The sequence below is a fragment of the Coptis chinensis genome, chromosome 1, assembly GCF_015680905.1.
Source record: "Coptis chinensis isolate HL-2020 chromosome 1, ASM1568090v1, whole genome shotgun sequence".
Taxonomy (NCBI): domain Eukaryota; kingdom Viridiplantae; phylum Streptophyta; class Magnoliopsida; order Ranunculales; family Ranunculaceae; genus Coptis; species Coptis chinensis.
This window is the reverse complement of record NC_141456.1, coordinates 53,680,239-53,706,040: the sequence shown is the minus strand read 5'-3', so window position 1 is coordinate 53,706,040 and position 25,802 is coordinate 53,680,239. Positions and strand designations below refer to the sequence as shown.

At 37.8% G+C, this 25,802-nt stretch overlaps 1 protein-coding gene and 1 pseudogene across 19 annotated transcripts in view; one reads left to right on the top strand and one right to left on the bottom strand.

The window, feature by feature from the left end:
• LOC147524544 (uncharacterized) overlaps positions 1-19,831 on the bottom strand; it is a 54,103-nt gene extending 34,272 nt beyond the window's left edge. For 10 of the 19 annotated variants that reach the window (XR_015219736.1, XM_086603671.1, XM_086603672.1 and 7 more), the window contains exons 1-9: positions 19,603-19,758; positions 19,309-19,404; positions 19,125-19,202; positions 18,959-19,018; positions 18,746-18,850; positions 18,203-18,313; positions 17,312-17,353; positions 883-993; positions 698-798 (exon numbers count right to left, since the gene is read on the bottom strand). Coding sequence is in view for 18 of the 19 variants with exons in the window: in XM_086603671.1 (XP_086459797.1) it covers positions 698-798; positions 883-993; positions 17,312-17,353; positions 18,203-18,313; positions 18,746-18,850; positions 18,959-19,018; positions 19,125-19,202; positions 19,309-19,356 (656 nt within the window). In the remaining variant the exon portion in view is untranslated. Of the gene's footprint in view, positions 1-697; positions 799-882; positions 994-14,478; positions 14,704-17,311; positions 17,354-18,202; positions 18,314-18,745; positions 18,851-18,958; positions 19,019-19,124; positions 19,208-19,308; positions 19,405-19,602 lie in introns of those variants that run through there. The other 9 variants (XM_086603693.1, XM_086603668.1, XM_086603704.1 and 6 more) reach the window with 9 other exon arrangements.
• A 5,193-nt stretch (positions 19,832-25,024) lies between these two features.
• Positions 25,025-25,570, top strand: LOC147524543 (secreted RxLR effector protein 161 pseudogene; annotated as a pseudogene).
• Positions 25,571-25,802: the final 232 nt, after the last annotated feature.

Here is a 25,802-nt window from a genome sequence, read left to right as displayed (position 1 = left end):
AAGGAGAAACTCTGCGTTTTTGGTAAGCTTCTGTTTGCGTACGTCATTTTTTAAGTTAATCCTAACAAGAAGTATAAAAGTATATATACTCTACTCCTACATTTACTAAGCAACCCATTCATTTTCCAAACAATATTTAATTCCCTAGAAATAATTAGTTGACAAAATACTAAATTATGAATGCAAATATATAAAACTTTAATGTTATTATCATTTATTAACTTTACCTCTATACTATTTCAATTATGTTATGATTTGTAAAATTACGATAAAATAAGTATATGTGCACGCTCTTAAGACGCTTCGAACATTACGAATTTTTTTACTTGAGCGCTTTCACACACTCGCACTCACTCCCGCTCTCGCTTTCGCTTGCACTTTGCGCTCTGGTTGCTAAGATACAAATACTAACACATGTACACCATTAGACACGAATGTGAAATTCTTTTCCCAAGTCTCTCTCTTTCAGTATCATCTCTTCTTTTCTTTTCTTTTTCATCCAAACCATAACCCTAACTCTTATCTAAAGTTTACTATTTACGAATGCATCTTAATAATAAGAAATACAACTTTATGGGAAAATGGCCTTTTCAAAAAGTCTTGTGGATTTTATACCTAGTAGCCATCGTAAGCATTTTTCCATTTTGTTACCGAATAAAATCATAAATGAGCAAGTATAGACTGATTAAATACTTACTTATCGTTGATATTCATCTTATCACGGCTCTGTATATCTCTTGACAGCTTAGGAGTGGATTTGAGTTGGCCGTTCACATTCACCGTACGTGCATCTGAAATCTACATAAGAAAATATATTATGAAAACAAGGAGAGAAAAACTTATAATATGAATATTAATATGCAAGATCATGCTTAACTATACCGTGGATTCAAAAGGTTGATCTTCCAAGTTACTTGAAGGTTGTCGGTCTTTATTTGAGAAACCATCCCCTGCCTGGTTTTCTAACATGGAATCCATATGCAAAATTCTAGCCTGAAAGGAAAGGAAATGTGTTCCATGGAGAAGTTTGTTTAGTTAAGTTATGAACAAGAATCGGAGACATTCTTTCCCTAGACCTTGCACCGGGGGGAGTCTTATGCACTCGGCCAACATTTAGTAATTAGTAAGTTATGAATAAGAAATCTAATCGGAAAGGCCTTGGCAAAGAGAAAGAAGCAACCTCTGTAACAATTTACAATTCTAAAGAACTATATTAACCACATTTCCTCCTATACGAAAGAAGAAACTGATAAAATGCTGAGTGTACTTTGTCCGAGTTTGCGACTTAGACCATGAATTGTTTTTGGTTGAAAAGACCGTAAACTTTCATCGTGTTCACAATTTTGTTAGAAATTATCATTTGGAATGATGATGTGGTAGACAATTTCACGTGTTCACAATCATTGCCACATCATCTTCATGAGGTTGTCATGAAAAATGAAAACAAATTTGATGTGTTATTAGAAGACACAATGTTTGCAACGGCTTCAGTCGTAAAAGCAAAGCCTCTCACCACACCTACCATAAAATACGAGATTGAGCCCCTTCTTTCTCAAATCTCTCCGAAATCAATAACCCCAAAACCCTAGTTTTTTAACTTCTCACAAATATCTTATCAAAGCAGGAAATTGACAACCTAAATCCCATCTCATGTCTAATTTTGTGCCCAATCCTGAAGTTAGTTCTATACGGTTATTATGTGAAGGTGTTGTTTCATATTTCCTGACAACTGAAGTTTTTTACATAAAAAAACACATGAAATTCAGTTTGCCACTTCATCATTCCGTTAAGAAAAATGTGGGCAGAATGATGATAGTAAAAATCTAAATACTTGATATATTAAACTCAAATAGTTTTAGATAGGTACTCACTGTCCTTATATAAGGAGAGTATTGATATTGATAGAACTATTAGTCTTCTCTCAAGTGATAGTGGCCCCTTTATATATTAGGTCTTAAGAGACTACAATTTACAAAGATGCCCTTGGGCTATACATGTGCACAATATGCTACTAAGAAAAGTAATACTAACTCCCATACTCCCCCTCAAGCTGGTGCGAAGATATCGATAAAGCCCAGCTTGACTACAGTGGAGTGGAGAACTGTAGGTCCTAAAGACTTTGTGAACATGTCAGCCAACTGATCTGAAAACCGAACATGAATAGTAATAATGAACCTGAACCTTCTCTTGCAGGAAGTGAATGTCTACCTCAATATGCTTAGTTCTCTCATGGAGAACTGAATCAGATGCTATCCTAATAGCTGCTAGGTTATCACAATGAAGAGGAGACCCTTCAGAAGGGGGGGAACCCAACTCAATTAGGAGAGAGCGCAACCATAAGATTTCACAAGCACCATGGGCCATAGCCCGGTACTCAGCTTCTGCAGAGGAGCGTGAGACAACTTGTTGTTTCTTACTTTTCCATGAAATGAGACAACCACCATAGAAAGTACACAAACCCGAGGTAGACGATCAGAAAGAGAACCGGCATAATCCGCATCAGAATAGCTAACTAGATCAAGAGAACCTCCTACTGGATAAAACAAGCCTAGCCCTGGAGCTAACTTGAGATATCTGAGAATATGATCAACTGCATCCATATGAGTAGTACGAGGAGAATGCATGAATTGGCTAACCATACTAACAGCAAATGCAATATCTGGCCTCATGTTAGTCAAGTATATAAGGCGTCCAACCAATCGCTGGTAGCGACTCGGATCAGGGAGTAGATCACCAACCTCAGTGTGAAGGAGATGATTAGGGTCCATAGGAGTCTGAGAGGGACAACAACCCATCATACCAGTATCATGTAATAAATCCAAAGTATACTTCCTTTGGGAGAAGGGAAATGTCGTGCCTTGAATGAGCAACCTCAATCCCAAGAAAATATCTCATAGGGCCCAAGTCTTTGATGTCAAAAGTCGTTCCCAAGTTTGCTTTCACTTTCACTATGTACAAGGTGTCATCTCCTGTAATGATGATATCATCTACATAGACCAAAACTATTGTGCGAAGTCCAGATGCACTTCGATGAATAAAACATGTGTGGTCTGACTGACATCATCGAGCAAATCCCATGGATAATATAACGAAGATGAACCGTTGAAACTATATGCTCATGGAGACTGCTTCAACCCATAAATAGACTTCAGAAGCCGACACACTTTCCTTGAATCCTCTCCTTGAAGCAAAAAACCAGGAGGTGGAGACATAAATTTCCTCGATCAAATTGCCATGAAGAAATGCATTCTTCACATCCAACTGGTGAAGTGGCCAATGATGGCAAGCCACAAGAGAAATAAGGAGCCGAACAGAAGTGAGCTTCGTTTAGGAGCAAATGTCTCACCATAGTTTGTCCCTGGTGTTTGGGTGAAACCCTTTGCTACAAGTCGAGCTTTGTAGTGCTCAACTGATCTATCCTCCTTATACTTCACAGTAAATACCCATTTACATCCAACAAGTTGTTTTCCCAAGGGAAGAGAAGCCATCTCCCAAGTATGACTTTGTTGCAATGCACTCATCTCAGTTTCCATAGCAGCTTTAGCAGTTTGTTTCCAATAAGGTATTTTGTAATGCCTCCGAAACAATCTGTGGTATCCAAATGGAATCAGTAGACGCAAGGTAAGAGGAATACGAAGAAGAAATACCACTATAAGAAACAAACTAGGCAATGGGATGATTAGTAACACAAGTACGTTTTCTTTTCCGGAGAGCAATAGGAAGCTCAGAATCATTGATAATGCATAGGTGTAGGCAAACCAATATCAAGGGAGGAATTACCTGGAGTCGAGGAGGGGGGTGGCAGGGGATGATGCTTGTATCGTTGTCAACTGTAAACCTACCCATACAACTTTCTTGCAGAATCATGATCCTGAAAAACTGGCATAGGTATGACAAGTGGTAAAACCTGTGAAATATTGCAAGGAATTTCCTCGATAGATGGTAGTGATAGTCTCTAGAATGAATTACTCGATGTGACATGGGATCGTAACATCGATATCCCTTAGATTGAGAAGAATAACCAAGAAAAAGGCATTTAATGAACTTATCATCCAACTTTGCACGTTGTGGGCAACGATCTTGAACAAAGCACATGCACCCAAAAACATGAGGGGCAAGAGAAAAAAGAGGATATCCAGGCTTAACAAGGTGCAGGGGAACATAACCTCCAAGAATTCTACTAGGAGTCCGATTAATTAAAAAAGTTGCAGTAATAACAGCCATGCTCCAAAAACGTTTTGGAACATTCATGCCTCGATTAAGGGATCTTACAACATTCATGAGATGACGATTTTTACGCTCTGCCACACCATTTTGCTCTTGACTACAGGGACAAGTAAGTTGTTGAAGAACACCCATGGTCAAAAGATGTTTGAAATCACTAGAGTCGTACTCTTTGGCATTGTCAGAACGCACACATTTAACAATAACTCCAAATTGTGTTTGAATCATTTTCATAAAATTGATAAAAGTGGGCAAGACTTCGGTACGAGATTTTAGCAAATATATCCAAGTACACCTAGAAAAATCAATAATAAAGGTAACATAATAGCGATGACCATCAAAAGAAGTAATAGGAGCAGGCCCCAAACATCAGTATGGATTAAATCAAAAAGAGAGGAACATCTACTCATACAAGGAATATAAGAAATACGTGTGTGCTTGGCAAGCTCACAAACAACACAATTAAAATTGTTCGATCTACAAAAGGCTTTTAAAGCAGGAAACAAATGACATAGATGCTAGAAATTAGCGTGTCCCATACGGGCATGCCATAAGTGTAAAGTTTTGGAGTCAAAATGGTGGTGACTAGAATCAGGAAACATAGGAGTAATAGTAGTCAAAGCTGATGGAACTTCCCCAAACATATAAAGTCCATCTTTCTCATATCCCCTACCAAAAATTCTCCTCGTACTCAGCTCCTGAAAAACACAATGATTTGGAAAAAAAAATAATTGAGCACCCAAGGGATTTGGTTAAACGACTAACAGACAACAAATTCAAAACAAGTTTTGGAACATGCAAGACAGAGGATAAAGAGATAGAGGATGATAATGGAATACATCCTGCATTCTAAATTGGTGTATAAAAACCATCAGTAGAAAAGCAGGTGATACATCAGAAAAATGGTGGGACTTAGCAGTCATGTGCTCTAAAGCACCAGAGTAAATAACGATGGGGAGGCAGAAAACGCAAACGGGATACCTGAGTGAAGAATGGAAGCTGTAGGTGGTCCTGAAGAAGAGGATGAGGCAGTGCGCTCACGCATCATGGCCTCAAGCTGTCCTTGCATTAGTTGAAGTTGACCTGAGAGCTGACTAAAAGCATCAAAAAACGGTATACTTGTAGTGTCATTCTGAGCGTGTGGGGGTGCAAAATCAACAACTGCGACTGTGGGGCAGTTCCCATATCCTCTACCAAAATTAGAATGTTGTGACCTCTCAAAATAACCAGGTAGGAAAGCCATTCAACTTATAGCATCCAAACCTCTCATGTCCAGGTTTCCCACAATGGGAACAAACAACAGAGCCACGACCTCAACCACCATGGCCACGACCACATTGTCCAGGATATCTATAGTGCGAAGAGTCGGAAGCAAGTGCTGAATGATCAGCAAGACCTTGAACCACAGGAGTTGGTGAATTACTATGACGAAGCATTCTTCGTCTGTCTTCATCATCAATAAGAGAAAAGGCAGTCATTAAGGATGGGAAAGGACGTGTACCAAGGACTTGTGACAACAACTCAAACTCAGGTCGCAAACCCATCATAAAAGCATAGACTTTCTGTCTATCAATCCGCTCAGCAACAAGTTTTGCAGCTTCACCAGTGAGCTCTACAATGGCATCATGATGACCAATTTCTTCCCAACGGGTCTGTAAATACCCAAAATACTCTGCAACAGATTTGTTGTCCTACGAGTATCTATGGATCTCGCGATAAAGCTGAAGCACACGGGAATCATTCCTCTTGTGTGCATATGTCTCCATAAGGGAAGCCCATAAATCAACCACTATATCATGATATAGAAACATTTGGATAACCTTGGAGTCCATAGAGTTAAATAACCATCCAATAACCATACTATTGTGTTTCTTCCATTGACTGTAATTTTTTCTCCTCTGTCTCACTCAGACGAATATAAATTTCCGTCCATCAATCCTTCAACTCCTTTACTAGTCAAATAATGGACAATTGCCCTAAACCATGTCTTGAAGTTACTTCCATTTAACTTCTCTGAGGTGATGGATTGGGCATTAACATTAGTGTTGGTATTAACAACAGACACAACAACATCAATAGGGGTATCCATAGTCATCATCTAGGAACCAAGACCCAAGAGAACACACAACACAAAAACACTCAACAGGTTTTAATAAAGAGCTGGAAAGCTTAACATGGAATTTATACAAACTGGAGAGCTGAAATACTTGTCACAGATTGACTCAGCAATTTCATCAAACACAAGGGGGGCTCATAGCTGATTATTGTTGAGAGAAAAATGGATAACTACATATCCAAAAATAAAGAGATGTGGTGGTTGAAATCAAGAATCAACCTTTATAAACTGAAGAACATTCACTTGGCACAGATTGACTCAGCAATTTCATCAAACACAAGGGAGGCTCACAGCTGATTATTGTTGAGAGAGAAATGGATAACTACATATCCATAAATAAAGAGATGTGGTGGTTGAAATCAAGAATCAACCTTTATAAACTAAAGAACAACATTCTTCATAGTATTGCTACTGGAGTCCGGGTATAACATACCTAACCCATTGAAAAGAATGAAGGTCGTGGTGGTAATAAGTGACTTCCTTTTTCTTTTCTTCAAACTCTTCTTGGTGGCTGCTCTGATACCATATTGATATTGATAGAACTATTAGTCTTCTCTCAAGTGAGAGAGTGGCCCCTTGGGCTATCCATGTGCACAACATGTGCTACTAAGACTAGTAATAGCAAGTCCAATGGGGGGCTATATAGGCTACTAAAGGCAAATATAGCACCCCAACCACAAAAATGTCATTCCAATGGGGCTGCTAAAAGAGTCTTAAATTTGGAAGGAGTCAAAAGCCCAGCCAAAGTTTAGACCTTCGCTAGCAGCTGCTATAATAAGTTTGGGAGACGGACGGCATAGTTTCTGTCGTCCGTGTATTAAATTTTTTTGGACGGCAGAAACTGTGTCATCCGTCCAAAAAAATTCCAAAAAATAATAGACGGACAGTAAAAACTATGCCGTCCGTATCATTTAGCCTTTCAAAACAGGCAACGCGATTGGATTGGTTTTTTGATTTTTGGGGGGCAAATTTGGCTGGGCAAGCTAAAAGGTCTATGTGGCACTTATGTGGCACTTTTAGCAGCCCAATTTAGCAGCTCTCCATTGGACTTGCTCTAATACTAACTCCCATAGAGAGAACACAAACTTGGACTCCTACCAACTAGATGTGGGACTAAAACCATATTGTACAACTCATATTTCTCTATAATCCCCCAAACCGAAATATACAGACTCCGTACATTTCAGGCTTGAAATTACAATGAGAGACCCAACAAAATACACAGATACCATTTCCCTCCCTCTTACGCGAAATAGCAAACACAAAGATAATTTTAAAACTAAGCTTAGCAGCAAGCATCCTCTTCAAACAAACACTCGCAACAACAATTTAAACGAACAATAACAAAGGCTCCAAACGTAAACCTCAATTTCTGGCTTGTATGTGGAGTTGTAGTGTGACTCTCTCTATCACACAATCTATTATAAAATTATTATTTTACAGGTGAAAAAAAAACCTTGGTAGCTCCAACAAGCCCCAGCACATAGGCCTAGGTAGCTCCAATAACAAATTCTCCTCAACTCAAGAACTAGGGCGGGGAACAAAGGAAGAGCTTAAACAACAAAATGAACAAAGGGTGTGATGGATCCAAATTGCTAGAGGGATGATGCGCAAGAACCCAATTAAATTTGATAACTTGGGGAGTAGAAATGATGAACTGCCTAACAAGGAAACTGCTTCAAATTCCCAATGGTAGACAAATACTCATAATTTAACTTCAAACTATTGGTCTAAAAACTCTGAAAAAGCAAATGTGGCTGCCTTTATAATACCCCCTCACATCCAAAGGCATACATAGTAAAGAACTTCTCACAACAGCAGCAGCAATAACAAAGATGACAACAACGAATAAAGAAGAAATACCTCAACAAGAGTTCATAAAAGTCGGTGAAACACCAAAGTGCTTGGCACCATTGCAGCATAAAAGAAATCAAACCCTGAAAAGAAGAACCATCATTGACAACAACATATATATAGCTCCTCAAGAAGAGAGCTAAAAAAAAGCCCGTGAAACACCAGAGAACTCGGCAACACGATATAAAAGGCAGTCAAACCATAAAAAGTTAAACCATCGGTCAACAGAAGTGCTTATCAAGCAAACATTAAATCGTCGGGTATCCTTATCAAATTTTACACACTGGGAGGAAGGGGACATGCAACTCAGGTGTCAACAAGGCTCAAACAGACAGGTGTCAACAGCCAGCATTTAAAATCAGCACCAATCACTTGGTTTTTTAAACCCATGTGTGCTGTCAACTTTGAGTTTCAACTTTTAAGTCCTGAAACCAACCAGGCAGCAAGGTACAGGTTGCCCAGTACGTGTTCTCATAAACAAATTGGATCCCGCATTCTTACCACATACATAATAACAATCCAATACAAGCGTGCTTCTCATGTGGACAACGATAAAACCTTCAAAAATTGTATCACACACCAGTAACATCAAGATTAAAGCACATAAGTCATAAGCTCCAAACAACCACTACAATCATCTAGATGTAAAACCCTAGAGAGCATCCGTGCAGACCAAACAAGATAATATCAACTCAATGCACAATAAGGCACCACCCAAGATCAATTTCGTAAGCAATAATTGTTCACTCAAACACCTTCATAACCTAAAAAAGGTCTTATCGAGGGTGATTGCACCAGAATAAGGGGCTTTTGTCTATGGTCGTCATGGGGTCTTGATTGCAAATGAGACCATTTATGATAGGAGGAGAAATGGTCAGGCCGGCATCATATGCAAGATTGATCTTACTAAAGCCTATGATCATGTGAATTGGGAGTTCCTAGATTACATTATGTGGCGTATGGGTTTTGAGGCAAGATGGAGAGGTTGGGTTAGGAGATGTGTTTCTTCCGCTTCGTTTTCTATTCTCATTAATGGCTCGCCTGCAGGTTTCTTTAGAGAGTCGAGAGGAATTAGGCAGGGAGATCCCCTGTCTCCTCTCCTTTTTCTTTTGGTTGTCGAGGTGTTTGGTAAGATGGTGAAGAGAGCGAATCAGCTAGGAGTGCTAGAGGGTTTTCAGGTAGGTCGTAAGAAGATCCTTGTTTCTCATTTACAATTCCTGGATGATATTGTGGTGTTTCTTGAGGGAGGTGAGCAGTTGAGATATTTTCGAGGCTTGTTGTGTTGCTTCGAGGCAGTTTCTAGCTGGCTTGAGAGTGAATAAGTCAAAGAGTATGATTTTTGGGGTAGGCAGTTTGGACGTGGATTACTTTGGCATCCTTCATCTAGGAAGCACGGATACCGATACACGACACGGATACGCGGACACAACATTTTTCAAAAATATAGGACACAGATACGTCATTGACACGTTTGAATAATATATATATAAATATTATATAATTGATCATTTTTCACCAAATTCAAATTAAAATGGCAATTCTACTTCATAAAATGACCAATTCAAACACATTAAGCAGCAACTTACATGTATAACTTAGATTCACTTCATCTTTCTTCTCTTGCATCTCTTCTTAACTTGGATTTTATTTCACTTGTTTTTTTTTGTTGAAATTCCAAAAAAAATTCTTGTATGTGTGAGATTACTGTCCCCTACGTACCCCCCGCGTGTCGGAAATTAATAAATTAATTACAAAATCGGATACTCCAAATCACATTATAACGACCGTGTCGGACGCGTGCGAGCATATCATATCCGGGTCACCGTGTCGGACCGCGGATACTTCACCCTTAGGGACGTATCGGTGCTTCATAGTCCTTCATTCATTGGGTGCATGGTGGGGGCTCTACCGTCGTAAGTATTTTGGTCTTCCTTTAGACGCTACGTATAGATCTAGAGCCATTTGGGACCCGGTTATCGAGAGTTTTAGTAAGAAGCTTGCTGGTTGGAAAAGGTGTGTCCTATCTAGAGGGGATCAGGTTATTTTGATCAAGAGTACCTTATCGAGTTTACCGGTGTATTACCTATCCCTTTTTCCACTTGCCCATGAGTGTTGTTCACCGCATTGAGACGATTATAAAGAATTTTTTGTGGGATGATACTGAAGATAGGCGTAGATAGCATTTGGTGGGCTGGAATTTTTTATGCCTTTCTAAGCAAGTCGGGGGTTTGGGTCTTAAGATGCTTCACGAGTTTAATCTAGCTTTGTTAGGTATGGCTATGGCGGTTTGGGGAGGGGGAGGAAGGAGAGAGTTTGTGGAGAAAGGTTATTTCGTCCAAGGACCAAAATATCAAATTCGAGCAATATGTCATGTACCCCAAAAACCGAGATATATTGGATATATCGATATATCGGTAGATATATATCTTTTTGTTAACCGGTCAAAATTTTGTTTTGTATGTCGATATATCATAAATATCATCGATTATTTCAAAAAATATCGAAAATATCATCGATTATATCAGTCAAAAATTGGTCAAAATCAACAATTTATATCAAATATATAGATATATAGTATATATCGAAAATTGCGATATATATCGGCAAAAAAAAGATTCAATAGTTGGTGGAGATATATCGAATATTTCCATCTCGTGTACCCAAAAAACGAGATATATCAGCGATATTTCGGAAATCTCAGCAATATTTCGAAAATCTCGCTGATATTTTGGGCCTTGATTTCGTCCAGGTTTGGCGAGGCTTGTTTTGGTTAGGTTAGTGGCCTTATGACCACTCCTTATGAGTGTGGGGTCTAAAAAGGCATTTCCAAAGTGTTAGAGGTCTTTCAGGGGTACATTAGATTTTGTCTAGGGGACGGCAAGAGGTTTAGATTCTGGGAGGATGTTTGGTTAGATGAGAGATCTCTTTACTTGTCTTTTCCTAGGTTATATGCTTTATCAGATTTCAAGAATTACCCGGTTTGTGTGTTCATGCGGGATGATAATGGTCATATTGCTTGGGATCTAGGAATTTATACGGAGCTCTCGGATTGGGACATAGTGAGTGTGGCAACTCTTATGTGCAAGCTGGACTCTATTCCTCATGCGAGGCCAGACAGAGATAAACGTCTTTGGTCTATGAACAAAAATGGGTGATTTTATACAAAATCCTTTTACTTTGGGCTTCTTGCTCTTCGTTCCTCTCCTTTTCCTAGATCCTTATCTTTTTTTCCTAGCCATGTTATTTGGGGTTCTAAGGTCCCTTCCAAAATTGCATTCTTTGATTGGCGTGCTTCTTTGGGTTGTATTTTAACTATTGATAACCTTCAAAAGAGACATTATAAGGAGTTTTTGATCAATTTATGTCATTTCTGTTTGTCTGACGGCAAATATGTTAATCATACACTTATTTTGTGTCCTTTCTCTTGGAGGGTATGGAGTGTTTTTGTTTTGATGTCAAAGATTCATTGGGTTTGTCCGAGATTGGTGAAGTTGTTACTAACATCTTGAAATTTATTTGTTCACTCACAAAAAGGGAGGAGAATTTGGAGTATGGTTCCCTTTGCCATCTTGTGGGGATTATGGTTGGAGCAAAACAAAAGACACTTTGAGGGAGTTGAGGCACCTTTGGATGAGGTAATTATGGTCATAAAAGGCCTGTTGTTTTTCTGGTCTAAGGTGCATGAGGAGACGCAAGACATCCCGTTTGACCATTTCGTGTGTAGATGGTAATCTTTCATATTCTGAGTTGGAGATGTTTTGTGGAGAGATCTCTCGTTTTGTAGTGTTTTTAGTTTTGTTATGTGTCGGGTATAGTAGGTTTGGAGGCCTGCATTTCATGAAACGCTCTTTTATGTCTTTTATTTATTCTTTTTGTTTTTGGATTTGTAAGATATCTCATCCTTCTTCGTGTAATAGTTTTTCAATATTAATATAAATTCTCATTTTACTGATAAAAAAAATAAAAAATGAAACCACCTTCAACCCATAGAATTCTTGAAGCTCCAAACACATTTCAGATTAGCAAAGATACAACAAGCACGTATCAACTGAAAACAAACCATTACTATTGTGCTTCATACTAAACCAAGTAAACAATTAAGGTTACCGTCTACACACCGAGTAGAAGTAACGTTGTCGAACTCAAAGCATACAACACGATAATTTTTTCATTCCAACAATGACTGCTACTTTACCACATCAATATAGAACTCAACACAGTCAATCACACATACTACCAACAAATCCATTAATTTCTGGGATACATCAGATTGATGATGCAAATCGCAGGCAAGCAGATTAAGAACACATAGCTCAAGCATTGAAGGTGTGAGAAAAGAAAACCTACATCTTGAAGTTGTTATAGGAGCTGTAAAGACAATGTTATGCAATTTGTAGAAAAAAAAGAAGAGCAACCGGGTACTCGAGAAACAATAGACTAGCGTGAGGTCCCTAGATGGCTAGATAAACTACCACCAAAAATAGAAAAGAGGAAAACTAATAAAATGACCTGAAAAACATTTTTCCTGTCATCCGGCCACCAGCTGGTCACCGGTCGCGGGAATCCACTTACCCAAAAACGTGAAGCCCTAGGTCTGACCCCTAAAGCTCCGATATCAAGTAAAAAATCTAAATACTTGATATATTAAACCTAAGTTACCTTGGCACGGATACGAAGTGTCTAGCACGGTAAAATATCAAAAACTGAGGTATATCACATACAATATGTGTCTGTGTCCGTGTCCGACACGGATTATTTTTGAAATATGGCATGTCCATGTAACATAGTATTAAACTCATATACTTTTACTTTTAGACAGGGACTCACTCTCCTTATATAAAGAGAGAACACAAACTTGGACTTCAACCAACTAGATGTGGGACTAATACCATACTGTACTACTAATATTTCTTTACAAATATGATTGACCAAATAGCAAGCATGATCACAAGTCACTGTCTTTCTTTGATAAAGAATAAAAAGTTTATATAGAAATAAAATAAATAAATTTATTAATTGAAAGGTACATGTTCAAATTCGCAGAAAGTACATGGTACATTTTGTGGATTTCTTGTATACAAAATAAACTAAGTTTCTGCATCAGCAGCCAGGGTAGCACATGCACGAACTCCCATCAGTAAAATATTTAATCCATGGTATGCGACACTGGTACATGACTTCAGTCCACCTATACAAGAAGGGGGTCTCAAAGCCTCCTAACATTTTCCTTTAAGCCTTTATGTATGCACTCCACATAAAAAAAAAAGGGTAAGCTAATTCCTTATATGGCCACCTTAGAATCTAAAGTTATGTGAGACGAATCATTATATGACCACATGGAATCTAAAGTTATGCGCATATATGTCTTTTCCAACTCAAATTTCTACCACTTGTCAAATCATTGGTTCTTGCATATTTTCAACAACAATTTCAACCTACTACCACCACTTTTCCTCAACTTTTGAACCAGTTCAACAACCTGACATCAATCACTGCCAAAGGATCTAGTGATTATGCTTATTATGAAGAAAACTAGGACAATGATTCATATATGGTCCATTTCTATGAAGATGACCATACTAATCAAGAACTTCAGTATGGTGTTGATTGTTCTCTTTTGGGTGTGTTGTAAGTTATCTTTCTCAACACAAAATCTCACGCACTAGATGTTTGGTTGAAGGTTATTGATAGTGGCGCGAGTGAAAACATAGTCTCCTCTTATATGGTGACAAAGCTGAACCTCCTGACAACACCACCCATTCCCTTACTCTAATAAACTACTAAAGAATAACTGCTCTACAAAGGTTACATCTTAGTGTTGCACGCGTCACCCCTTTGTTTCCAAAAACTATTTTTCTGGAATAAATGTTAAATCAGCTTGGGTATCATATGTCCGAAAGTGCCCACCAAAAAGAAAAATCATGTTGCATACAGGAGGGGTTAAGGGTATTCGACTCAGTTGAATACCTCACTTATTAGAAAATGTTACAGATACAATATATGTTATAGGGGTTTTTGTACTAACCCCCATTGTATGGTCGCTTTGTGAAAAACCCCCAAAAGTAACAATCATCACAAAAGACCCCCCATTCCGTGTCGAAACTATTAACAGACCGTTTGTTTTTTTGAAATACCAAATTTACCCCCAAATTTATTTGTGAAAAACCCCCAAATTTATTGAAAAACTTTGATTATACACACATTTTTTCAGTTCAGATGAACCAAAAAGATAAGATGAATATTGGAGGAAGAATGAGAAATGAATTAAGTTGAATTGGAATTACCTTATTAAAACCACCGCCCATGAGAGGATTGCCTTGATCTTTGAGTTGGATACGATGATGAGCAGAAAATCCAACCTGGCTCCGCATTCTTCATACAGTTTATAACACGATACCGGCATGGGAATGGTAGTTTTTGGCAGAGAGTGACAACTGCAGCAAGGTGGGTTGGGACTCGTTCAGCAGAAATTGGAGACGGGTTCAATCAAGAGGCTGCTGCTTCAGTCGTGGCCGGACTTGCCATCCATCGAGCTGAGAAAAATTATGCTCGAGATGTTATCAGATGGATCGATGACACCCTAATAAAATTTGCATCCAAATTTGGCGACTATGTACAGGAAGATCCATCTACATTTCGTCTTTCTTCCAACTTTTCCCTTTACCCACGGTTCATGTACTTTTTAAGGAGGCCACAGTTCATCGACGTCTTTAACAGCAGTCCTGACGAGACTGCATTTTTTCGACTGATGTTGAATAGAGAAGGGGTAGTGGGTTCTTTGATTATGATCCAGCCGACTCTTCTCCAGTACTCCTTTGAGGAGCCTCCTATTCCAGTTCTCCTTGATGTTAGTTCTATATGTCCAGATGTTATTCTGCTCTTTGATTCGTACTTCTACGTTGTAATTCATTATGGCTTGAAGATTGCACAGTGGAAGTTAGGGGTTTACACAAATTAGAATTCCTTACTATTTTGGGGGGAAACCCAATGTCTTTCCGCTTTCAATAAGGGTAGATTTGATATTTCAAAATAACAAACAGTCTGTTAGCAATTTCGGGGCGGAATGGGGGGTCTTTTGTGATGATTGTTACTTTGGGGGGTTTTTTACAAACGCAACCATACAATGGGGGGTTAAGTCAAAAAACCCCTATGTTATATCCTAGAAGAGGAGCAAGAAAACTATACGTACTACAAATAGACTACAAATCTAACATACTCTAATTCAGGTTATCATGTTTTTCAATAACAAAAACTTCAATACTTCATTGAAAGCGCTAACTTACAGTGACTTTAAAAATAAATAAAGGCTAAAACTGTTTTGTTCAAGTTGGTCTTTAGATTTGTGGAATTTAGGTTGAAATGTTGAATACCCTAAGGAAAATTTCTGGGTCCACCACTGGTTGCATTGGTGGCTGAAGCTGATGCCCTTCCACAAACCCAAATTCTGCGACTTTGGTAGCTACACAAACCGATGAAGTTGCTACTCCAGCTTCTCCCCCAACTAGTGAAATTAACAATTGCAAGTTTGGGAGGGGTGACTTGGGAGGCATATTGTTGTCCACACATGGCTTTTACAGATCTTTACAGACATCCCCAATAAGCATGGCTTTTCACTATTTAGATGTTTTCCAAATTTGATTAATTTTTTCTAATTTTTAGGGTTAATTTGTGTAAACCCCCCACATTTGTAAACATCACGATTTCCCCCTGCGCCGTCTGACTTCCATCCCAGTTATGTTGGTATTTCACCTAATACCAAAATTATCCCTCAAGAGACACATACGTGACACTTAGTTTCACTCAAGTTGCTGACCCTAAAATGGGTTTAAAATCAAGGACTATGAATTAGCCACGTGGCAAGTCAAAATCAATTCTTTTTTGTTTGTCCCTTCAGCCCAAGCCAAGCCAGCCGCCAGTACTATCTTCTTCTTCCTCTCGACTTCTATCGCTTTCTTTTTCCCCTTTTTTTAGACGAGTTGTGAGGACGCTGATTCCGTTAATCAAAAAACAATTTGGAAATCATACCAACAGAATCCGATTCGTCTATTATCAAATTTCTTTCACTAAAAATGAACAACCTCTTTCAAATTCATCTCCTCTCAATTTAATTTGGCTGATGGGATATCTATTTTCCCGAAAAATGAAAGCATTCTTTTGAGTTTCAGTGAGGTTTTAAGTGATCGGTTAGTAAAATACAGTAATATATGTTGATTGGTTAGTAAGAATGTATTATTTATTAAGTGAATGCTTGAGTTTCAGTGGTTTAGGAGTTTATTGAAAGATTGGATGCAAAAGAGGTGGTGTCTTGATTGGTTTCGGGTGTTCAATAATTTAATAGCTGGAGTTTAAGTAGTTTTCTATTTCTGTTCGCGAGAATGAATTGGAGAAGAAAGATGGGTTGCTACGGTGCATCTAGGGTGGACAATAATGGTATGGCCAGTAGTTGGTGGGTACGGGCTTTTTATATTTACGGGTTAATTTGTGTAAACCCCCCCACATTTGTAAACATCACGATTTCTTCAAGGGTAATTTGTAATAAAACGACAAAAGAAATCTTCAAGGGTAATTTAGTCAATGTACAACACTGAGGGGTATTTTTAGTATTAGGTTAAATATCAACAGAACTTGGATGAAAGTCAGACGGAGCAGGGGGAAATCGTAATGTTTACAAATGTGGGGGGTTTATTATAAAATGGTGACAAAAGTGGGGGGTTTACACAAATTAACCCTAATTTTTATCGAGTTGTTTAACTATGAAAACAAGTTGTTACCTATTTAAACATGGTTAATTGACTAGCAAGTATTCCATGTTACAAATAAGCTTATAATTGTCATCAGATCATTTATTTTAAAAATTCATCATTAAACAAAGGTTATTTCTTGGAAAAACTTGAGTGCTTGATGAGTATTAATTTTATTTTAGAGAATTAGGGTTTTAGATCAAAACCATAAACCTTTACATTATATAGCACGTGATAACTACGAACTTTACGATTAGATAAATGCAAAAGCAATGGAATTACATAATTTCTAATGGAACAAGTTGCTTTCTCACATATACAAGTTAAAATTAAGTCCAATGAAAACAATGACAATATTGCAATGTAGTAAGCTTACATTAATGGTGTTGATCTTCCACTGCAATTGATCATACAAACGCTGCACAGAAATTGACAAAGATAAGTACTAACTTGCAAATGATCTCTATAGTTAATAAACTGCAAATCTTGTTCAAAGGACATAACTAATTATCAATGAAATATGAAATATTTCAATGTTCAAAATTCAAACCACAAAACATTCAAGAATATAACATCCTTAGAATCAATTCAAGTAGCGGTTTCTTATCTCGCTAAAAGGTATATATCATTAAGATGTTTGGACGTTTTAGACGAGACATTTCAAATATACCAGTTGATAAAACACCAACATGAAAAAAACAAAAGAAAGCTCTTTTGCACTTTGTAGGTGTGCCTGAGGCACGCCAAAATGTGCAAAAACATTACCTTTGTAGGGGCACCAAAAGCACACAATTATATCACGATTCTACATAAGAGCGACACAATGTGCTGAAGGTATCATCAATGTAGGCACCCCAGAGGTGTGTCGAGGCGTGCTGAAGGCCCACTATGTGAGGAGCGGGGTAGCCACAGGCAACGGCTGGTATGTATATATACGTAAGATGGGTTGTGTGTAATGACCTTGTACACAGTATATGTGAAAGTGAGAAAGAGACGTCATTTGAGAAACATGTATCGAAATTCTCGTGAGATGAGAGATAACACACATTACAACAGAACAGTCAAACTACAATACGTCTTCCGCTTTATTTCTGCATTTTCTTTCTTCTCCATCCTCTGCTCTTCTCGGCTCTAATAGATGGTGGGGATTTCACATCCAAGATCAGTATACAAGAGTCATGTAGGTATACACACCCACAACACACACATGCATATAGGCACACACATTCAAATGACCTGAATCTAAACAAGAAGATACAGTAGTTACCTTTGCGCTGTTAGAAATGGCAAGAGCACTGATACTATTGGGTCGGATGCCATATTCAGCCAATAGACTAAGCATGGACGATGTAAAAATATAGTCCTCATCCTCTACAGCCTGAACCAGTAAAAAATATAATGAACATCTGTAGATATATTTTTTCAATAAAGCAGGATATATTGTTATAAGAACCAGATAATCAATAAAGCAATTCCAAATGGAAAGTCATTGTTTGTTCGGGAGGCATGATTGGTCAATAACCTTTAAGTTTGAAACATCAAAGATCCAAAGAAGCAACCCACATATTCTGTATAATTTGGTCATCCAACTTAAAACCAATTGGTGATATGGAAAGGCCCCAGGACTTATATATTTTTATGTGTGGCTTAAGATAACCGATATGGGTTTTTAATCTCTAACATATTGAGTGTTGGATCTTATTTTTTATAAGCAAAACCAACCAAATCAGGTCTAATAGCGTAATAGTGCAGCAACAAGGAGCCTTAATTTTAAAGCAAAGTTCTTGAAAAGTACAAAGTTATAGTTTACCATTAATTCCTGGGCCAGGTTTAAGTTTTCTTCAAGGTCACCTTTTCTACGAGCCAGTTCAGTTAGGGCAGAAGTTATACCATCATGCTGCTTCTCATCCACTGACTGTTGCACAGAGTAGAATTTATCAATAAATCGTAGAAGAAACACCAAACAATACTGAGGTCCAAAAATAAAATTAAGATTCTCAAGTATCATCCAGATCACACTAACCATTCTTAAATCAGAAAATTTCCTCTCCAAAGCATGCTTCTCATTCAGAAGCTGCAGCTCCTTGAAATACACAAACAGAACAAGCATTTTCAATAAGTGTGTGTTAGCAAATAATCCAAGTAAAATGGTGAAATTGATATTATGAGCAGACACTTTCTGCTCCTACCTTAATACATGTCTCAGCAATTTGTTCACGAAGTAGAACTATCTCCTCTTTCTGTGCCCTGGTTCTCGATAAAAGTTCCTGCTCTTACAAATTGTAAAAGATAAACAACCTGGCTCAAGGTCTATAAACGGTCCAAAAATATGTTAACTAACAAAGTAAATGTTAAATAACAAACAATCGTTACCATAGCCTCTCGATCCATACGTATGTTTGATTTGTCAAATCCTTTCATGCCAACTTCTAGAACGAAAATTCCTTTCAATGTTATGCCAAACGAAGACTACAAAATTGGTTTAAAAACAATAATGTGCCACCGTAGACTTGAGAACACCTAAACCATCTCTTTTTTCAATATTATGGCTTAGTAGCCAAGGTTATTGCTACTTTGAATTGACTTTGCACAAAGAATTGCACCTAAGAAATAAAAAAGGAATGAAATTCAAATATATATATTTAAATTAAAGATTAGGAAAAGTACCTGGAGTTTGGCCGAGCACGAGATCAGAGAGAGAGAGTTTATAGGAGAAGTCTAGAATTATGAAAAGGTTTTTTTTTTTTTCGGGAAAAGGTACATTTTAGAGCGGGCAAGTAGACTGACTTGTTAAGTACTGCTGGGCACAGAGTCAACAGACTGACTGGACTGACTGATTGGCCGAAATGATTGATGACTTTTCCGCTCGTGGAAATTAATTTCGTGTCAGTCGTGTGAATCGGGATTCGGGACCACATACCTAAGTTTGAATGAAATATCAGCTGGAATTCTAGTTTGTGTGTCGAAATTGATAGGCACTACGGTACATATCACGTCACGGCACAGGAAAAAATTTAGTTCTTGGTGTTCACATGAGCAATAGTCACCAAGATTATTGTCATCGCTTCCTTTTTTAGCTAACCAGTCAGCCACTTGATTAGCTTCTGTAGATCTTAACAATCCTAAAGGCCGACAAGGCTTGTAACCATATTCTGCATTGTTTGATAATTTTCCTCATCTCCATTGTTCTGAGAGTTGCATTCCCCTGTTGCTAGGACCCTCTCCCCATCACATGAGAATCCGTTTGTATCACCAAATGAGAGCATTTGAGGTTAGTATCAATACGCAAACCATGATAAATAGCAAGGGCCTCAGTCATGTTATTCGTTGTGAAGTCACAATAATAACTAAAAGAAGACTGTGATTGTGAATAAGGCCTCCGTTAGTGGATTGGACCACTTAGGTCTGCCAACATGGATCAAGCCCCAATATAAACTACTCTATGGATTGTAAGATCGTAGTCCTACTGGATAAAATAGAATCTATCCTGAATCTCTTGTTACTTAAGAGTCGTGGGAGTTAGCTATTTACTTGGTTGGTTTTATATACTTTACGTGGGTATTAGAAACACAACAAGTAGAAGAAAAAGAAAATATACAAACTCTCTTCTTTTCTCAATTCACCGAGTAGTGGGGTTTAAGGTGTGTATACAAATGATTGATTCTAATAACAATCCTACTCTAGAGACAGTTCTGAAACCTTCGTAACAGTATAACTTTTTGCATGTTTACTGAAGAAGATGATCGAGTTAGCTCATGAGTTGACTCGATCATATCTGTTTCGAATCAGTTTAATACGTTGAGTTGACTCAATTCCTCCTTCCTGTTGACTGACTCTTTTTCTGCACCTGGACCAACCCGATCACTGAACCCGGTTCAATCCAGTTAAGTGTGAACCAGTTTTTTTGTTTTTGTTTGGTCCGATTCAGGCCTTTTTTGAAGACTGATTGACCCGAAATTTCGTACCCAAGGGTTTTTGACCATTCTGAATCTGTTGGAATCATCAGTTGATTGAAATTCCAGGTATAAGTTGCTGTGACAATATATCTTAGATGAACTCGTATAATGTTTATAAGCCGGTTCAGGCCTTTGGAGAGGGCCAAATGATATGATTTTTTGTATACAAGGGTTTTTGACCCTTCTGAATCTATTGGGATAGATCCTAGGTCATAATTCCGAGCATTACATATAGTTACAGTAGAACGATATGATTCTTTATGCTATAAAATGATAAATATTTTGCAAATTGATATTTTTAATGGAGCTTATATATATATATATATATATATATATATATATATATATATATATATATATATATATATATATATATATATATATATATTTATATATATTTTTTTTTTTTTTTTTTTTTTCATAGCCCTAAAATATCTATTGAGGTCCACATGGGACTAACAATCATTTCTTTGTTTTATTTGGCAAAATTTTTTTTTTATGTATTAAGTGGAAAATGATTAGTAGATGTTTTGTTCCTCCTAATATGGAATTTGTTCCAAAATCAATTGGAAGATATACTCTTTATTTACATTGTTGGGAGATAATATTTTATCTCAATATGTTGAATAAGATAATATTTTTTGGATTGGATTTTTTGGAATAAATTTAAAGAATGTGTAAACTAATGTTATATCCACCATTGCATATTTGTAGAAGATGGATACAGAAAACTTAGTTACTGACATATGTCCTTGTGCAATCTGAATGTAGTGATGGCCACCAAGACCGTAGTTGTAGACCTTAACCATGGAACTAAACTTGATGGGACAAACTATGATATATGGCATAAGAAAATTCAATACCTCTTGAATGAGCAAAAACTCCAGGTATACTTAACCATTCTAATGGCCCAACCTGAAATTGGGACTACAGCCCAAAATCGTCGTGACCTTGAGACTTATCAAGCATGGACCAAAACGGATCGTCGTGCATGCTACATTATGTTGAGCAACATACATGATGATCTAATTGGAGATTATGAGAGTTTCTCCATAGCTAAGGACATGTGGGATCAACTAAAATTTGCTTTCAGTGGAACAACTACTACTAAACTTAGAAGTCTAGTTTTAAAGTTTGAGATGTTCAGGAAAGATCCCAAGGCAACCATGCCTGAACACCTAAGGGTGTTATCAAGCATGATTCGCAAGTTAAAGGCCGCTGGAAATGTCCTTACTGATGAGCAGCAAGTCCAAGCTGTGATAAGATCTCTCCCTGATTCTTGGATGCATATGAAGTAAATTATCACTCGCAATGAGAGTATTAAGAATTTTTTTGATATTTCTCAACATTGTAAGCTTGAGGCGGAGCGCCAGGATGCGAACCGTAATGCTTCTGCCTTAATCGCATATAGCGAGCGCAAGACAAATGGGTCTAAGCGCAAGGGTAATAACAAACCCAAGAAGCAAGGAGGGGCTAATATGTTGGCTCCTAAGGCAGGCATAGCCAAGCGCCATAGAGGCAAGCGTGGTGGAAAGAAAGAAATTGATATGACCAAGGTGAAATGCTATAACTGTAAGCAGATGGGACACTTCGCTCGTGATTGCACTGAGCCGAAGCAGGCATCCATTTCCCCTTACTCTCATTACATAAGTGTATGTACACATGTTTTAGCTGTTCATTCTCTCCCTGAATGGATTGTAGATACAAGAGCAACCAGGCATGTAGCTCGAGAGCTAGTAGGGTTTGTAGATTATCGTCGAATTCCAGCAAACACCCAAAGGCTTTATATGGGAAATGGCACTAGTGAAGATGCATTAGGAATTGGTACATACCAACTCTCATTACGCATTGGGCGCGTACTTCTTATACATGATATGCTTTATGTTCCTTGAATTCAGCATAATTTGCTTTCTGTTTTAGCACTTCTTTCTTTTGGATATTCTTTTGATTTTAAGGCTGATAGGTTAGATATTAAGTTGGATGGTATTGTTTATGGACATGGATTCCTTATGAATAATTTCTTTAAAGTTGAATTGAATGATTATGTTTCTTCATTATCTTACATGGCTAGTGCAAGTAGAAATATTGATTTTGTTACTTGGCATGCTAAACTAGGTCATAAAGAACAAGATAGGATGACCAGATTAGCTAGAGAAGGCCTATTGGGCCCACTCGCTAAGGTTGACCTACTTATATGTGAACCATGTTTAGCTGGTAAAGCATGTAGAAAGCCTTTTGGAAAGGCAGAAGAATTACTCAGCCGCTTGAGCTAATCCACGCACTCAAAGATTTGTGGGCCTACGAATATTAAGGCACGTCATGGCGCCTCTTATATTCTCACTCTTATAGATGATTACTCATGATATGGTTATGTCTATCTGATAGCTCACCACTATGAAGCTTTGAATTGTTTTAAATGTTTTATAGCAGAGGTTGAGACACAGAAAGAGGGGAGCTTAAAAACTATTCGAACTGACAGAGGACGTGAATACTTATCTAATCAGTTCAAGGAACTATGTGAGAAAAAGGGGATACATAGACAATTAACTATTCCTTATACTCCACAACAAAATGGTGTAGCGGAGAGAAGAAATAGAACTTTTTTAGATATGGTTAGATCAATGATGGTGCAAGGTAATCTCCCTATATCATTTTGGGGGGACGCATTTTTTACTGTTGCCTACATACTTAACTGAGTGCCTTCTCAGTCAGTTCCTTCAACACCCTATGAAGTTTGGAAAGGCGAAAAGCCCCATTTGGAGCATTTACGCCCATGGGGTTCAGCAGGTTTTGTTCACAACATCTCTCATAAGTATGGAAAACTAGGCCCTAAAGCTAGAAAGTGTATCTTTGTTAGGTATTTTGATAACTCAAAAGGTTATGTTATGTATGGTGAACATCCTAATAGATAAATGACAGAAATAGAGTCTCGCGATATAGATTTCATTGAGAATGATTTTCCTAGCGTAAGTAACGCAAAGAAATATCTTCACCTCTATTAGATAGAGGAGTACAAAGACATCCTACCATCTTCAAGCGAGGGTGGGGAATTAATTTCTCATCCTGTAATTGTAGAAGATAGTGGGAGTAGTTCTCAACCTAGTGGGAGTGTACCAGACAATGTGAGTGTACCACTAGATCCTCCACAAGATCCTTACGTGCGTAGGAGTAAACGTGGAAATATTCCCCGTCGTCATTTAGAGATTGAAAGGGATATTTTATGTGTACTCCATTAGATGAGGAAGAGCCTACTTCTTTTAAAGAAGTAATTTCTTCTCCTGCTAGAGACAAGTGGATGGCTGCTATGCAAGATTAGATGAGCTCAATGGGGAAAAACGAGGTCTGGGAGTTAGTTGATCTTCCGCCTAGGCGTAAAACTGTTGAAAATAAATGGATTTTTAAAGTTAAATGCACGGTAGATGGTTCAATTGACAAGCATAAAGCACGCCTTGTGGCGAAAGGATTTACCCAACAAGAGGGTATAGACTATGAAGAGACATTCTCCCCTATGGTGAGATTCACTTCAATTCGCCTCATTCTAGCTATTGTCGCACAACAGGATTTAGAACTTTTTCAAATGGATGTTAAGAGTTAAGACCGTATTTCTCAATAGAGAATTAAAGGAAGAGATTTATATGGCTCAACCGACTGGTTTTGAGGTCCAGGGACAAGAGCGCAAAGTTTGCCGCCTAAAATGTTCTATATATGGCCTTAAGCAATCGTCTAGGCAATGGTATCTCAGATTTCAAAATTCAATTACCTCAATTGGTTTTGAATGATTGAAGAAGATCATTGCGTGTACATTAAACGATCCCGAAAGAGTTTTCTTATCCTTTCATTGTATGTTGATGGCATTCTTTTAGCTGGGAATGATATGGATTCCATTGTTGCCACTAAGAAGTGGTTGTCCTCCAATTTTGATATGAAGGATATGGGTGAAGCAGACTGTGTTAGGAGTTAAGATCACGAGAGATTGCAAAAAGAAATTTCTTGGTTTGTCTCAAGAGACTTACATTAGAAAGATTCTTGAGCGTTTCCGTATGCAAAACTCCAAACCAATAGACACTCCATTGGAAAAAAGATATGTCTTAAACCTTTATTAGTGTCCCAAAACTAATGAAGAAAAGAATCAAATGTCCAATGTGTCATATGTGGATGCAATTGGTAGTTTGATGTATGCCATGATGTGTACTCAACCAGATATCACCTTTGCAGTCGGGTTAGTCAGTCGTTATTAGAGTAATCCTAGTCCAGCTCATTGGAAAGCTGTGAAAAGGATACTAAGATATCTACAAGGGACTACTGTTTTTGTCCTAAGTTACCATGGTGGAGACTTGAAACTGAAAGGTTACACCGATGCAGACTGGGCTGATGATAAAGATGAGCGCAATTCTACTTCGGGTTATGCTTTTATGCTCGGAGGTGGAATTATTACTTGGTATAGCCAGAAGAAAAAATGTGTTACTTTGTCTACAATGGAGTCAGAGTATGTTGTTTGCTCAGCTGCAGTCCAAGAAGCTGTTTGGCTAAGGAAATTCTTGATACACTTAGATATCACAGCTCATGCAGAGGATGTAATATTACTTTATAGTGATAGCACTGCATCTCTGGCATTTGCAAAGGATCCTAAGTATCATGGGAAGGCCAAACACATAGAGACTCGTTTTCACTACATTTGAGATAAGGTTGCAACAGGAGAAGTGGTCTTGAAACTTATCTCCATGCTTAACATGTTGACTGATCCCATGACTAAACCTATTGCACGAGATGCGTTTAAATCTCATGTTAGGAGTATGGGACTTTGTAGGATTTGATATGTTTGGAAATCTTTTATGTAATTATTATTGTTTATGATATATTTCATTAATTCAGATTTTTTGGAATATTCTTTTAATTGCACATTCTTGATTT